The 16,827-nt window shown below is 41.3% G+C and overlaps 1 protein-coding gene across 2 annotated transcripts in view; it reads right to left on the bottom strand.

Moving 5' to 3' along the window:
- Positions 1–16,827, bottom strand: part of Ube2w (ubiquitin conjugating enzyme E2 W) — a 54,236-nt gene that overhangs the window by 17,654 nt on the left and 19,755 nt on the right. For both annotated transcript variants that reach the window (XM_051158683.1, XM_051158674.1), the window contains exons 2-3: positions 14,718–14,809; positions 11,840–11,942 (exon numbers count right to left, since the gene is read on the bottom strand). In XM_051158683.1, coding sequence (XP_051014640.1) covers positions 11,840–11,942; positions 14,718–14,809 — 195 coding nt within the window. The remainder of the gene's footprint in view (positions 1–11,839; positions 11,943–14,717; positions 14,810–16,827) is intronic.

The raw sequence follows: 16,827 nt of genomic DNA, 5'->3' as shown, positions 1-16,827 counted from the left end.
CTTGAAAATTTACTCTCTGGTCACAATTATTTTTAAAGGATATTGCCCCATCCCCCAAGTAAGATCTCTTAGAAGTCTATGAAAATAGTACTCTGAAAGTAAAAACAAAACACAAATACAAAACAAAAGCTGCCAAGTTTTAAACATGGCTATCAGCAATCACCGAAGAAAATACATGGCAGCCAGAGGCAAAAGTCATGGGACACTGACTAGTCACTCACAGAGCAAAAGGAAAGCAGTATTCTCCTTGGAGAGAAATTGTTACCAATATCCATGAGGCAGGAACTTGCCCAGATGAAAAGAAAATCCAGACAGAAAAGAAAACGGTGAGTGGCAAAGGCACTATGGCAAAATCAGACAAGCCGAGCAGAGAGCAAGACCAAACAGCACTAATATCACAGAGGTCAAACAAGAGTCAGTTAAGTTCCTTGCTGGGTGCAGTGGCCCACATCTGTAATTCTACTACTCAGAAGGCTGAGGCAGGGTAGGATCTTGGGTAGACAGCCAACCTGGACTATGTAGTAAGAACCTGTCTTAAGAAACCACCTCAAGGGGGCTAGAGAGGTGGCTCAGAGGTTAAGAGCACTGACTGTTCTTCCAAAGGTCCTGAGTTCAATTCCCAGCAACCACATGGTGCCTCACAACCATCTATAATAAGATCTGGTGCCTTCTTCTGGCATGCAGGCACACATGTGGACAGAATACTGGATAAATAATAAATAAAGAGGAGGAGAAGAAGAAGAAGAAGAAGAAGAAGAAGAAGAGAAGAGAGAAGAGAAGGAAGAAGAGGAGAAGGAGAAGGAGAAGAAGAGGAGAAGGAGAAGGAGAAGGAAGAAGGAGAAGGAAGAAGGAGAAGAGAGAGGAGAAGAAGGAGAAGAAGAAGAAGAAGAAGAAGAAGAAGAAGAAGAAGAAGAAGAAGAAGAAGAAGAAGAGGAGACAACAACAACCCACCCAAGCCGGGCATGGTGGTACATACCTATAATCTCAGCACTCAGGGAGGCAGAGGCAGATGAATCACTTTGAGATAGAGGCCAGCCTGGTCTACAAGACAAGCCCCAGCCAGCCAAGGCTACACAGAGAATCCCTTGTCTTCAAAAATCAAAAAAAGAAAGAAAAAAGAAACCAACCCAAGGGCTGGAGAGATGGCTCAGCAGCTGGGGAGAGCTGGCAGCTCTTCCAGGGGACCAGGGTTCAGTTCCCAGCATCCACATGGCAGCATACACCTGCCTGTGGCTCCGGTTCTGGGGCACTCAGCACCCTTACGCAGACATGTATGCAGGCAGAATACCCATGCACAGGGAATGCAAATAAACACTGGAAATTTTTAAAAAGAAACCAACTCAAAACAAAAGTACTTAACCTCGATTAGGCTTTTACCATATCCCATGCCATATAAGTTCAGCCAGCGTGAACATGAAGTGGCCAGACACACAGTAAGCGACCCTTAGGGCCTGGGCACTTTAGACGCTTGGCTAGCAGGGGAAAGCTACTTGACCTGCCAAAGAAGAATTCCTGAAGTAAAAGAAACGAGTTTTTTGTTGTTTCTTTAAAACAACAGTTTGCCCATGTAACCAGCATTTCCAGTCTTTTCCATTTCCAGTTTCGTATAGTCTCTGGGGTACTGCTTCTTTACCCACTACAGGAGAGCAGCCAAGGCTAGATTCAAGTACATACTGGTTTCCATTTTGCTTACTACTCAGTATAAGTCAAAGGAGAAAAATGGGGATTTCTTTTGTTTTAATTCAAGCAAGCAGGTACTGGAAACTGAAAATGCTGTTGTGTATGGAGTTTTTAAAACAAATTGGGATACTCTCATGTAGCTGATAAAACTATCTAGGACTGATACAACAAGACCACTGACTACACGTGATCTGAAACTACAACTCAGTTTATTTGGCCTCAGGTCAAAACTAGTTGTTCAATCACACCGTAACAGTTAACGGGAAACCATACACATTACCTGCCGCAGAAACCCAATCGAAGAAAATGGAATTCCAGAGAGGAAGTGAAAGTACAACTCTAGGATTTAGAATAAGCACTTTTAAAGCCAGGACCATAACAAGCCATCTGTAAATCTCTGTTTTTAATCATCTCCTTATTACTGTAGCTCATTTCAAAAGTAGGTAAAAGCTAACTATACTCAGAATAATTTTAGAAGTTTATATACCTGGTTTAGACATGCAGTCTAAAAATTTAATCAGGCCAATCTTGGAGTAACTTTTGAGTACCATGAACGTAGTACCTATTAAAATCCAAACTGAGATACATCAGAATGATGAAAACCTACTCAGACTATAAATAGCCACCACTCAAGCTAGGGGGAGGAGAGGGAAATGGACTGTCCCTGTTACCTAGGCTGCTCAGAAGCCACTGGGCTAAAGAATTTCCCCTATAGAAGTTTTAAAAGAATCCAGACTATACATATGTGCTACTTATGCCTGACTTACTGCTCAAACTTGACAGATCCTAACAACAGGTTGATCTGATAGCTGCCAATATCTGTAGGTATCTAATATAAAGCAACCACAACAAGACATTTAACTGTATACTCCAGGTTACTAAAGTCTTGACATTACTACTAAGAAAATATAGATGGAGTTCAGGTAACTTTCGTATCAAAATTCAAGAATTTCCCCACATCAAGCCCAGTAATGAAAAACTTTACAATACTTATTTACAAAGAAGATACAACAGTGTTTCATGAGCAGCTTAGAAAAGGAAAGAACATTGCCTATTACGTGTCTAGCTAAGTCCAAAAAGTATGCACACAATGGACAAAACAGGCTATATCAGACAGGAAGTGCAGCTCAGGGGTACATAAGCCCCAGCTTATCAATAGATTTCTAGCATTGGAATCTAGATGGGGCAGCCACAAAGTCAGCCAAACACTAGGCTGTTATTATAAAAACAAGTATAACATATGACATAGAAAAGATAGGATTAATAGCAAGCACATGGATACACAGGCTTCCTGTCAGGGACAACACGGGCAAGGTTTTCTCTTGTGATCAGCACAGTCAGGCTGGTGGTCTAAACCTCTAAGTTAGTACTTGGGAGGTAAAGACAGGAAGACCAGATGTTCCCTATCTTCCGTGGCGACAAAGGAAGTCTAAGGCCAGCGCAGCATACATGATGTCTTAAGCAACCAAAACAACTAAGTAAATGAAACATGAAAGTATAAAATATGATATAGATAAATACGGATTAATAATAACTGACAAAAGTGGCTAGAGAGATCATATACAAGCAGGTAACCTATAGACAAATTGGTTGTTTTTAGGAATGGGGGGGGCATGTCTCAACATCCAAAAATAAAGTAGTAAATACAAATTTAAAGTATAACATATGATATAGAAAGGTTAGGGTTAGTAATAAGCAACAAAAATGGCTTAGGAAGATCACACACATACAGGTTAAATTATACAGATGAATTAGGTTGTATTTAGGAGTGTCTGTGTGTGTGAAAGAGTCAGAAAGACAGACAGATGAAAAAAAGGCCACAAACTTGAAAGAAAAAGCTGAGGGGTGCACGTGAGGGGCTGAAGAGAGGGAAAGAAAATGGGCATATGATGTAACTATAATTTCAAAAAACTTTTATAAAAAATGACTGGGGAGCCAGGTGTGGTGGTGCACACCTTTAATCTCAGCACTCGGGGGCCGGGGGGGGGGGGGGGTGGTGTTAGGCGAATTTCTGTGAGTTCGAGGCCAGCCTGATCTACAAAGAAGGACCAGGACAGCCTGTGCTCTATGTAACAGAGAAACCTTGTCTCAAAAAACAAAAAACAAACAAAAAAGATGGAAAGAAGGGATCTGATTGGAGATTGAAGTTTCCTGAGTCTCAATGTAGATTTTCCTTTAGCACACAAGCGTGGGTCTTTCGCGTCTATGGTGGTAGCCTTCTACTTCCCCATGACTGTCATCGCTATGTAGCTCTAAGTATACTTCAAAGACAAGGTTTTTGTTTTTAATCTTTATTTTTATTTTATGTGTATAGATATTTTGCCTGCTTGCATATCTTGTGCACTGCCTGTGAAGGTCAGAAGAAGGCACTGGAGTTCCTGACACTTGTGAACTGCCGTGTGGGTGTGGGCGTGGAACCTAGGTCTTCTGGAAGAGCAGCCAGTGCTCTTAACCACCAAACCATCTCTCCAGCCCCCAAAGACAAACTCTGTACACACAATGAAGCTAAGTTTGGAAAGTTAACTACTCCTTTGTCATTCATTAATGCCCACACTCCTCATTCGATCATATCAGTACTTTTTTTAAAAGTGTGGCCACTTGAGGAACTTGAGCATGAGTGTGTAAAAAGAGCATCTGAGCAGGCCTTAAAAAGAAGGATGAGGGCACCAACAAACAGGCTCTGGGTCTGCATGAGCAGGAGAAAGGGAGGGTGTGGGTTAAGTACCCACACTGGTAGGAAGGAGGCTGCTGAGGCAGGTTATCCCGTCATGTAGCACTTCCAAAGCAAAAGTATGGGTTCAGAACTGAAGGGGGAGGAACTCCCCCTCAAATGTAATCATGTCCCTACTATTGCCAAGAGAAATTGCATGCTAATAACGTCTTAGCAAAAAACACACTTGAAAAGTGTAAACCAAGTACAACTGAGACATTTACAAAGTACTGTAAGAAGGAAGCATCTCAGACATTTCTCTGAAGAAGACTATTCTGGCAAGGGGCATATAAGTAGTGGGTGTTAGATGGATGGGAAGAACTAATGTGAAAGAAGACGCAGAGTAAAAGAGCACCAAGAGTCAAGACACTACACTTTGAGACCTTTATGGTCTGACCACATCTCCCAAAGCCTATGAAATAAATATCCAAGTCATTCATACTATAGATTCTTCTTTGATCAGACCCTAAGCACTCCCACACTCATGCCAGATGTAGGAGGCTGGGTCCTTTCATGCCTTGCCTGTACATTTCACATAAACGCTTTATGTCCTCTGAAGACCAGTTCAACCAGTTCAAGGCAGTTTTTCTCTGCCTCCTTGGCCTACTCTAAATTAGCAAATGCTTTCCATTTTGCTCAGAGGAACTCATTGTCCTTCACGGAGTCTGACCCCCTTATTCAAATGCCTATCTACCATCAACTCCTGTCTATTGAGTCAACCTCTAAAACAGGTGCGAACTGTTCACCTTCCGTAACCTCCATCAGAACCTGCTGCTGCAAGTCACCACCATCTCCAACCTTGTCTCCCCATTTGTGAAGTGCCACTCTATTCCTTTTAATTTTAGATATGATTCTATAACTCTGCTCAGAACCTCCCATGTGATCAGACCAAAAGTCTGGGCTACAAATCTACCTATAAAAGTTCTCTCCTGTCCAGATGTCTCACAAGCACTTGCTTTCTTGATGAATGGCAACTGACTAGGTAAGATGGAATCTCAATGTAGTTTTGTTTTGCAGTTCTCCAATGGGTAGAGAAGCTGAACACTTCTTCCAATCTTTAATGGCCACTTGCATTTCATCTGATTGGACTATCTAATTTCTCATATAGCTTGAGTTCTTTCTATGTCTCTGTTATATTCTTTCTACATCTCTATTGCATTCTGTCAAAAGAACAGTGCGCAAACATTTTCTCCCATTCTGTAAGCTGTCTCTCTGCTTGATGAACTGTCTGCTATAAAGACACTTTCATTAGGTGCCAATCTGTTAACTGTCGCCATTACTTCTAGAGCAACTGAGTGTGCGTTCCACTGAGCATGTCCTTGCTCCATTTTTCTTCTGCACTATTTTATGTATGGCTTATGTGTCTTTTCCCAAAAGAACGTAAACTATACATAAACAGAAAATTTTTGGATGTTGTCATGAACTTCTTGTGCTGGTTTCCTTTTTCAAATTAAAAAACATATATTGATTTGGATTATGTATATATGTAGACACATGGAGGATATCAGCTGTTTTCATCAATCACTTTCCACTCCACTTTTTTTTTTTCTTTTTGAGAAAGGGTATCTCATTGGACTTGGTGCTCCTTGATTCAACTAAACTGTCTCTTGAGCAATCCCAGGGACCATCCTGCCTCTGCTTCCTCAGTGTCAGGGTCACAGGTGGCAGGGTTGCACTGCCACACCTGGCTTTTATCAGGTGCTGGAGGTTGAAATCAGGTCCCTGGATCTGTATAGCAACACTCTACTTCCAAAACTATCTCCCCAGCTTTTTGTTTTGCTTTTTTGAGACAGAATGTTACTTTGATCCCCAGGTTAGTCTAGAACTCTCAGCTCAGATAATAGTCAGCCTCCTGAGTGCTGGTGCTACAGGCATACACTGCCCCATGAGAACTCTGCAATCTGAACCAAAAAGATCTAATTCCAGTTATATATTCAATCTTCAACAGATAGGTGAGTTATCCTTAACAGGTAAGGAAACGCTGACCTACCCAGATAAGATGCAGATTAGAGTCCTTAAAAGGCAACTTCCTATCTCTTTAGTCTCCGTATTCTCTTCTGTTTCTTGATATAAAGATAAGTGTTTGGCATAGTGTAAATGCTCAGGACACACTGAACTAAGCAGCCATTTGCCTGCAACTTAGCATAAACAAATACAGTACTTACACAGAAGGGCGTCTGGCCTTCACTGCACATCAGTGCTGAAATGGAGCATCATATCTGCCCTATTCTAATTGAGAAATACTTAGTGCCTTGTTTTTACAACATTGATCTAAAATGACACCACTATTTAGGCAGGTGGCCTTTTCACAGTAAAATCGCTTATAACAGCGAAACTAATCATGAGTAAGAGGGAAACACAGCAAGCTACAAAGGGATGGAGATGCCTGTAGGCATCACAGCTTCAACAGTACTGCTTATTCTGTGGGAAGATGAAAAACTGCTATCTAATAACTGCCAATACGTCTGTTTCCTCAGAATACCTTATAATTAGGGAACTGACCTACCTCAAAGGAATGTTTCAACCACTTTCCCAGAGCAATGAACATCTAGAAAGGCTCAGTTATTGGAAAAATCTTGTAATTTACATTTACACAAGCCTGGATTCTCAGACCTATTACATTACTTTAAAGCCATACAGATGATGTGATTAATAAAATAATTTTAATAATTAAAAAATCCCTTGCCCTTTAGAGTAGTTGTCATTTTCTTAACCAATATAAGTTAGAATGTAAAACTTCTGCAACATAGATACATTACAAGATAAGCTGTTAAAAAAGAACACTAGCATTCCAAAAGAATGGGGATAACTGTTCTGGGGCCGTTCAGATTCCATGTATACTCTTTCACTTTCCTAGACGTCACCGTAAAGATGAGCAGATACTTTCCCCAAGATAGTGACAGGGCAAAGGGGAGAGAAATGACTCCATTTTGACTCCTGATTATTCTAACAAGTAATCAAACCATTGATAAGATCTTCCTACAAGCATCTTTCTACAAGTTGTTTCACTTAAAAAAACAAAAAACAACGGGCTGGTGTTGATGGCTCAGAGGTTAAGAGCACTGTCTATTCCAAAGGGCCTGAGTTTAATTCCCAGCAACCACATGGTGGCTCACAACCATCTGTAATGAGATCTGGTACCTTCTTCTGTTATGCAGGCAGAATATTGTATAAATAATAAACAAATCTCTTTTAAAAATTGAATCTATATATCATAACCACTTTATTAAGAACAATTTTTAGGTGATAAAATCAGAATAGAAGTTAAATTATGAAATACAATAAAATGTAGGGAGGTAATCTGTGCAAGAAACGGTTAAGTTTTAACATGCTCATAAAGTAACTTGACAGCCAAGGGAAAGACTTGATTCCACAGAAAATAATTATCCATAGATTTTACTAAGGAAAGCAAAGTGGGGTGGGGGCACAGGAGGGTATGTGGGGGCACATGTGCATAAGGAGTGGAGAATAAAAATGGAGCAAGTACAACGTTTGATCCCCAGCACTATGAAGAGAACTTTAAACATACAGGGAGATGATGAAAATGCCTACAAAGATATCTAACTGTGAAAAGGCGTGTAATACAAGCAGAAACTACTGAAACAATAACCTACTGAAACAACTCAGGTCCAAGATAATGCCTTGTGCTACAGGCCAGATAGTAAGATAAGAGAGGAATAGGCTGACTCAAAGACTGCAAGAGGATCTGAAACACTGTGCACCAGAAGGAGTGAAAGGAGACAACTTAAAACAAAGCAGAAGCCAGATGTGGTAGCACACACCTTCAGGCCCAGCACTTGGGAGGCAGAGGCAGGTGGTTATCTGTGAGTTTGAGGTCAGCCTGGTCTACAAAGCGAGTTCCAGGACAGCCAGAGCTACACAGAGAAACCCTGTCTGGGGGAAAAGTTGGTGTCCAAAAAAGACGTATGAGATCTTAGAAGGCTGTGTACCCACAGCAGTGATCTGAGCTAGCTGCTTGACACATCTTAGTGTAAAGAATGAGATAGCGCTGAATAACAAATAAGAAGTTATTAAAATCAAAGGAGCAGGAAGAAGAGAATGAAAGAAATCTGAAGATAACAATTTCTTCTAAATGGTGAATTGGAAATATTTAAATTTGATTTTGAATAGAAGACTAAGGACAGAGTTTGCAGAATGCTTTTTGGCTTGAATATATACATATATATATATTTTCCTATGATTAAAATAAAACTCTGCACCTTCCAGAGTCTCCCTAAGCTGAAAGCAAGTAAGTAGCATGCTAGAACTTTGCTGAAGAAAGGCAGAAATGGCTGCAGGCATGGAGGTGAAGGGTACAGAAGTCAGAGAGAGTAAAGATGAACTCTTGGTGAGAAGGAAGATGTCTATGCTTCTGACTAATTAACAGATGCTCATCATAATGCCTAGGTCATGACAGCAGAGTTCGTTCAGTTTTTGTTTTTTTGTTTTTTTCCTTTTTTCTGAGACATGATTTCTCTGTGTAGCGTTGGCCGTCCCGGACTTGCTTTATAGACCAGGTTGGCCTTGAACTCACAGCAATCCACCTGCCTCTACCTCCCAAGTGCTGGGATTAAAGACATGCATCACCACACCCGGCCTGAGTTCATTCAATTTTAAGTTCTATAAAAATAGTCAAATAATAGTATTTCATAGCGTAAATGTACCAGTTTCTTTATCCAATCTTCTACTGAGGGACACTTAGGCTGTTTCCAGGTTCTGGCTATTATGAATAAGGCTGCCATGAACATGGCTGAGCATATGTCCCTGTTGTGTATTGGAGCTTCTTCTGGGTATATTCCAAAGAGTGGAATAGCCGGGTCTTGAGGAAGCCCTATTCCCAGTTTTCTGAGATAGTGCCAGATAGATTTCCAAAGCAGTTGTACTAGTTTGCATTCCCAGCAGCAATGAAGGAGTGTCTCTCTCTCCACATCCTCGCCAGCATGTGGTGTCACTTGAATTTTTGATCTTAGCCATTCTGATGGGTGTAAGATGGAATCTCAGAGTCGTTTTGATTTCCATTTCTCTGATGACTAAGGAGGTTGAGCATTTCTTTAAGTGTTTCTCAGCCATTCGATATTCCTCTGTTGAGAATTCTCTGTTTAGTTCTGAGCCCCATTTCTCAATTGGATTATTTGGTTTGGTGGTGTTTAATTTCTTGAGTTCTTTATATAGTTTGGATATTAGACCTTTGTCAGATGAAGGGTTGGTGAAGATCTTTTCCCAGTCTGTTGGCTGTCGCTTTGTTCTCTTGACAGTGTCTCTTGCCTTACAGAAGCTTCTCAGCCTCATGAGGTCTCATTTATTAATTGTTGACATTAGGGCCTGGGCTGTTGGTGTACTGTTCAGGAAGTTGTCCCCTGTGCCAATGTGTTCCAGGCTCTTCCCCACTTTTTAAGTCTTCACTTATCAGAAAAGTGGGACAGAGGGGAGGGCATCCTATTGGGACTTTAGGTGAGAGAAGCACGGAAGAATGGGGAAATAGAAGGATCCAGAGGGTCCTAGAAACCTACAAGAAGAACATTAGACACGCACATCTGGGCCCAGGGGTCCTGCTCAAACTATGGCACCAGCCAAGGAAAATACTTGCAGTAAACTTCGAACCCCTACCCAGATCTAGCTAATGGACAGGACATTCTCCACAGTTAAGTGGAGAGTGGGGTCTGACTTTCACATGAACTCTGGTGCCCCATACTTGACCACATCCCCTGGATGGGGAGGCCTGGTGGCACTCAGAGGAAAAATAGCAGGCTACCAAGAAGAGACTTGAAACCCTATGAGCATATACAGGGGGAGGAGGTCCCCCTCAGGAACAGTCATAGGTGGGGAGTAAGGGGAAAATGGGAGGGAGGGAGGAATGGGAGGATACAAGGGATGGGATAACCATTGAGATGTAATATGAATGAATCAATTTTAAAAATGGTCAAATAAGTCTTAAGTCTTAACTTTCTGCTCACATGCCTACTTTATAATTCAAGGAGTTTCTAGTTAATCCTACTCTTTATACAATTCCTTTCATAGCATAATGCAATAACTAATTCTTTTATTTTCTCTTGTTGCCAAGAAAAGATTTAAACTATATTCAGAATATTATGTTGAAAGTGACACTGAACTATGACTTTGCTTGAAATAGCACATTTTTAGTCACATACCAAGTTGAATTTTAGAGACTTTTCCCAGAAGACTTCATTAGTTAGCAATAACAGTGTTGGCAGCGCTACATGTTAGCAACACAAGCTTTAAAGTGAAAAAGTGCTGGGTGGCCCACACTTTTAATCCCAGCATGTGGGAGGCAGAGGCAGGTCGATCTCTATGAGTTCGAGGCCAGCCTGGTCTACAAGTGAGTCCAGGACAGTCAGGGATACACAGAGAAACCCTGTCTTGGAAAACAAACAAACAAACAAAAAAAAAGTGAAATAAGTTCTTATAATTTTGTAAAGAATAAGTAAGCCTAGTAACTCATCATCTTATAAATCAGGAACCTAGAAATCATCCCAGAATCTCCCCTCTCTAACCTCCAACTATTTATTATTAAATACCTCTTTAAAAACATTCCCTGGGCTGGAGAGAGCTCAGCTGTTAAGAGCTCTTGTTCTTCTAGAAGATCCAGGTTCAACTCCTAGCACCCACGTGGCTGCTCACAACCACCTATAACTCTAGTTCTAGGGGATCCAACACCACCTTCTGACCTCTGAGGGGATCAGACACACATGTAGTACACAAGACATACATGCAGGCAAAACACTAACACACACATAGATACATAGATAGATAGATAGATAGATAGATAGATAGATAGATAGATAAAGAGTTTTGTTTTAATCCTAAGTCATAAACCATGAATTAAACTATGTTTGCCTCAAACCAAAATGATCAGATTTCAGGCTGACTTCATGTATTTAACATCTGTAAACACACCTGTTTAAGAAGGGTGCAAAGAAAACACATCAATGGAAAACCAAAGACACAGTCCTTCTTAAAGAGCATTTGCGTCTTTACCAGCATGATCGCCTGCAGTTATTAAAAATGCTACTTCTCAGCCAGGTGGTAGTGGTGCACGCCTGTAACCCCAGCACTCGGGATGCAGAGGCAGGAGGATCTCTGGGAGTTCAAGGACAACCTGGTGTACATAATGAGTTCCAGGACAGCCAAGGCTACACAGAAAACAAACAAACACAACAACAGCCAAGAGCTTGCTGACTTCTCCCTGTTGTTGTTCTTGAAGCCTATGGATGGCAAGCATTCTCAAATTCCAGGAAGCATGACAGCAACAAAGCCTCTGCCCAAACACACTTCATAAACTCCTGATTTCAAGTAAAACAAGGTAAAAACAAACCCATCTATGGATTTACATTGGGTGTCTGATATAGGTTTTAATTAGGCAAAAATAACCAATTTAGCATTTTGCTGTAATCTAAAAATACAATAAAACGCTACATTCAGGGCAGTTACCTGAGGAGAGTCAAAAGGGTATCGACTACTAAATTTAAACAGAAGTTGAAATTTTTCCCCTTCATATAAGGTTCCTGGTGCACCTTCCATGTCTACGATCCACCTATGACAGGAAAAAGAAAAGCAAAAAGAGAACAAATTTAAAACAAGATAAAAGGGACTGAGGTAAAATGAAAAAGAAGGGCTGATGAGATGCCAAGCACTGGGCCAGAGTGACCTGAGCGCAGTAGTGCACCTCACTCAACAACTCTCACAGCAGGGATTTCTCTTCGTAGAGAATTTTTAACATGTATTACTGTGTGCATATGATATGCGCTTGGGTAATATTATTGTAGAGGGTGTGCACAACCACAGCACACTACCACAGCTTTGTGGAATTGACCCTTTCCTCCCGCCTCTGTGTGAGTTCCAGGGACTGAGCTCGGGTCACTACCTTGTGCTTTAATCTTTCTGGCCCTGAGAGCAGGGTTGGTTGTTTGACTGTGTGTGTATGCTACATGGGTGCTATTGCTCACGGAGGCCAGAAGACGGCATCAGATCCCCTCAAGCTGGAGAACAGCCTGTTGTGAGCCCCCAGTGACATGGGTACAAACTAAGTGTTCTGGAATAGCAACATGCTCTCTGACTGCTGAGCGTTCTCTCTCCGACCCCAGGGTGACACTCTATTCCCTATGCTTCTGTGACACTCCAGATTAAAGAAATTGGGTCAAGGTCAGGGCCAGGCTTGTAACCCAGGTCTGAAACAAACTACAGACAGCAAACAAATAAAAACCCCAAGTATGCTAATGCCCGAATCTACACTGTGTTCTTCCTTTCCGAACACTCCACCTTACTCTCTTTCTACAATCAGTCAGAACACTTTTAGACAGTATCAGGCTCATTAGCTGCCTTCCTGTGTTAGCAGCAATGGGAAAAAGTGCTATCAACAAAGACTACAGAGGACTGTAGCGGACAAACTGACCTCCAAGTCAGTATGCTGAAGACGACCAAGGGAGGCTAAATTGGTCCCCGTCCATATGCTAGGAGGTTACAAGCGAGGCTCTCTGCTGCCTTTCCCTGCTTGCTCACGCTTGGTGCTTTAATAAAGCACACACAGATTCTAAGGCACAAAAGTGCTCTTTTAAATACAGGGAAACTGGGGTTGAGGATGCACCTCAGTAGCAGAGCACTCATCAGGGGCCTGGGTTTGATGTCCAGGACTACCAGCCAATACCATTCACTCATCTATCCATCCACCCACCTGTCCAGGAAGATCAGAGGAAGACGAGAATACTGGGATAAGGTTCTACGCATGTCTCATGCAGTACGGAACTAGGAATGTATAAAACAATAGTCTATGAAAGAAATCAACTAAAATGCAGAAACCCTTATAAACATGACAACTCACTTTCAGAACGGATGCTGAGTGCCTCAGATGTAAGAACAACACTGCTGGGAGAGGGAAATGACACTGCATATGTAAAAAACCTCGCACATTTCTACCATCAGAGCCTGGACCCAGTAAACTAAATACAACACAAAGTTGTATAGAAAGCAAAAAACCTGTGGGGCATACAGCTCAGGGTTAGAGTCCTTACATAGCATGCTGCAAGGCCTGGCCAGTACCCAGCTCTGCACGGGCACACTCTCTTCTTATTAAAGACAAAAACAAATCAAAGCAGGTCTTTCTCGACTTCACATTTCATTTCTCTCCCAGCCATCCACATCTAGTGTGCAGAGTGATAATCCAAGGAAACAGAATTTCCGGGTGCTCCTTCATTTTCTTTATGTAGCAAGTCTTAGGACTGACAAACACAACCAGTGTACTTATGACATACAAAGCAGAGTTTTTAAATAACAGTAAAGCCAACATACCATTAATCATGTAATTTTGCATGAAATAGGTCAAAGACACGATTTCTAATACTGTGTGCAATAAACTTTTAGTATTTGGCTAATTAACAAAGTAATATGTGCTCACTGAATTGAAAGAGCTATGAAATAAAGATACTCAGGAATAACCACTGTTACATTTTTGGGGTGTGTTTTATTCTTATTGTTTTGCAATTTACTACATCACTGATGACAAGAAATATAGTTCTTTTATTATGTGCATGCTTAAATTATACAGTTTTTCTGTGCTACTAATAGTCAGTATACTGTGTGGGGGTATGAGTATGGGGATGCATATCATGGTGTGGAGTGATAGTCAGGGCACAGCCTGGTGGAGTTGGTTCTTACTGTCTGCCGTTACCTGGGTGCCAAAGGCGAAACACACATCACCAGGCTTGTGCAGCAAACACCCTTAGCAGCTGAGCCATCTCACCAGCCTTGACCATACAGATATGAACCATCAGTGCTTAGACCCCAAATATGAGCACATGCCTCGGAGTAAGGATGCAATGGGAGAAGCAAACATGCCTTTCTCCAACGAGTCTCAACTCTTGAATTTCTGTAACCATCACTTTTTTTCTTAAAGTGTTCTATTTACTGTGCCTAAAGCATGGTATTCATAGTTCTTTAAGGGTTTCCTGTGCTGCAGTCTGAATGCAGAGCACATTCTAACAGCCAGATGTGGAGACACACAGCTCCCTGTAATGCAAGTATTCTAGAGACTAAGGCTAGCCCCCAAAATAAATAAGTAGTGAATAAATACATAACAAGAAACACGAAAAACACACAGATTGTTTTAAGAAAAAAGGAAGCTTTACAAAGTACCTGACAATAAGTTTATGATGACACAGTAAGGTTAAAAAAATATATGGAATAAGATCTTTTGACTATATTTACCTAATAGTGTAAAAGAATGCAATAAAATGTGAAAATAACAGTCTTTTTAAAAAATTAGTACATACTTGTACAAGAAAAGCAAGAAGACATTTAAAAATCAAATACTTACTGTGTAATTGAATTTTGAACGCTCTTTTCATTTAAAGTCATTCCAGGAGGTGGATCATTTTGCAAAGCCAACAGTTCTTTTTGTAGTCGTTTCTAGAAAACATCAATAGCAATTTAATCTTATAAACATCTTTCCTCTATATAGGCTAAAATCGGTGGTTAAATTTCCTCCCAATGCTTGAGCCTCTTTCTTTACAAGGCCTACTGCGAAGCTCTACATAGTGTTTGTGGTTAATCCTTAAACAGTGGTCAGCCTCCAGTTCACAGCCAGCAGTGTCAGGGTTCCGATTCCACCGTGCTGCTGTGAGGCAGGTCTGAAGGGCAGCCAGGTGCCTGCAGCTCAGCACCTTCTCCACAGCTCCGTCACTGAGGGCACAGGAATGCAGTATGGGCTCACGACCTACCACGCAGCAGCCTTCCTTCACTGCCTTCAATTAACTACCACAGTACTCTGTAACCATGGAGACAGGTAAGCTTTCCAGGGAAATTATGAAAGAACTCATTCCACAAAAGTCTTCTGAAAAACAATTTAAATTCAAGTCATAACCTAATTCTGTACTTATCTTTTTAAATAGGATAATTTGAACACGATTCACTCACAATGGCCATCTATTTTCACAAACATTTTTCGCTGTACATTAGAATAAGGTTGGGTTTTTTTCCCCACATACTAAATTTCTAAATGGCTTTATATCTTGTGCTTTTTACTTGTAAAATTTCCAGTATCCATCCTCCCTTAGTTAACATCAGCAGACATTCCTTCTCAGTGTATACAGGGCAGAGTAGAAGCCACAGCAGAACCTACAGTGAGTGTGCCTGTGTTCCGACAACTTGCCCGGCACAGGCACGGCTCTGCACTTAGACCTCACACTGTAGAAAACATAACTAATGTTACTACAATTGTATGCAAGATTATACAGGGCCTTTTAAATGAATTTCATTGTTTTATCTGAGCTGGAGCCCTAACTCTGGTCCTCTGGAAGACCAGCAAGCGCTCTTAAGCTACTGACCCATCTCTCCAACTGGGCACTACTTATTTCATATATGAGTGCACATGTATGGCAGTCAGAGGACACTTGGGGGAGCCATTTCTCCTCCCACCATGTGGGGTCTGGAGGACTGAACTCAGGTTGTAAAGGCATGATGGCCAAGCTCCTTTACTACTGAGCCATCTCTTTGGCTGTTTAACTTCCAATTCTTTGTCTTTTGTTTTTATTATTTTATGTGTATGAATTTTTGCCTATATGTATGTATGTATACCATATCACGCATGCCCAGTGCCCTCGGATGTCAGAAGAGGGCATCCAATACCCTAGGAACTGTAGTTAGGGATGGTTGTGGGCCACTATGTTGGTGCTGAGAACTGAACCACGTCCTCTGCAAAAGCAACAAGTGTTCTTAACTGCAGAGCCATCCTTCAATAACCTATTTGTAAAGAGAACAAACACAAATATTATAACTCAAATGGTTTCTCTGCCTTAAAAATGGTCTCTCGGGCTGGAGAGATAGCTCAGCAGTTGAGAGCCCTGACTGCTCTTCAAGAGGTCCTGAGTTCAATTCCCAGCAACCACATGGTGGCTCACATCCATCTATAATGTGATCTGATGCCCTCTTCTGGCCTGTAGGCGTATAAGCAGGCAGAACACTGTATATATAATAAATAAATAAATAAATCTTTTTTTAAAAAAAAGGTGGTCTCTCAATCTAGTGTAGTGATGCACACCATTCCAGATCTCAGGAATCCAAGGCAGGGTGATAAATTTGCAGTCAGCCTAGACTACATAGTGGAAAGTGGGGAGAACGGGCAGAAAGAGTAAAGAGAAAAGAATGGGGGGAGGGCGAGGGAGAAAAAGAGAGCCTCAAATAACAGAACCCTCTCTGGAGAATCTCAGAGAAGCCTTATTTCCATGACTTCATTCTGAGGAACAGCACTGTGGAAGTCCTCCGCATCTGGAGGACTTTACTAAAACCCGTGTAAAGATCCTGTAACCTGGTTGAATCCTGCTCCAATAGCCCACACAAACACAAGCTCAGTGATAAGACAAACTTAAATGCACTAAAAGCAGCTGTAGCATAATCGTAAAGTAGACTAGCTAATAAATATGAAGATG

Source organism: Acomys russatus, chromosome 2 (assembly GCF_903995435.1).
Source record: "Acomys russatus chromosome 2, mAcoRus1.1, whole genome shotgun sequence".
Classification (NCBI taxonomy): domain Eukaryota; kingdom Metazoa; phylum Chordata; class Mammalia; order Rodentia; family Muridae; genus Acomys; species Acomys russatus.
The sequence above is the reverse complement of the archived record's forward strand: the minus strand, read 5'-3'. Positions and strand labels throughout refer to the sequence as shown.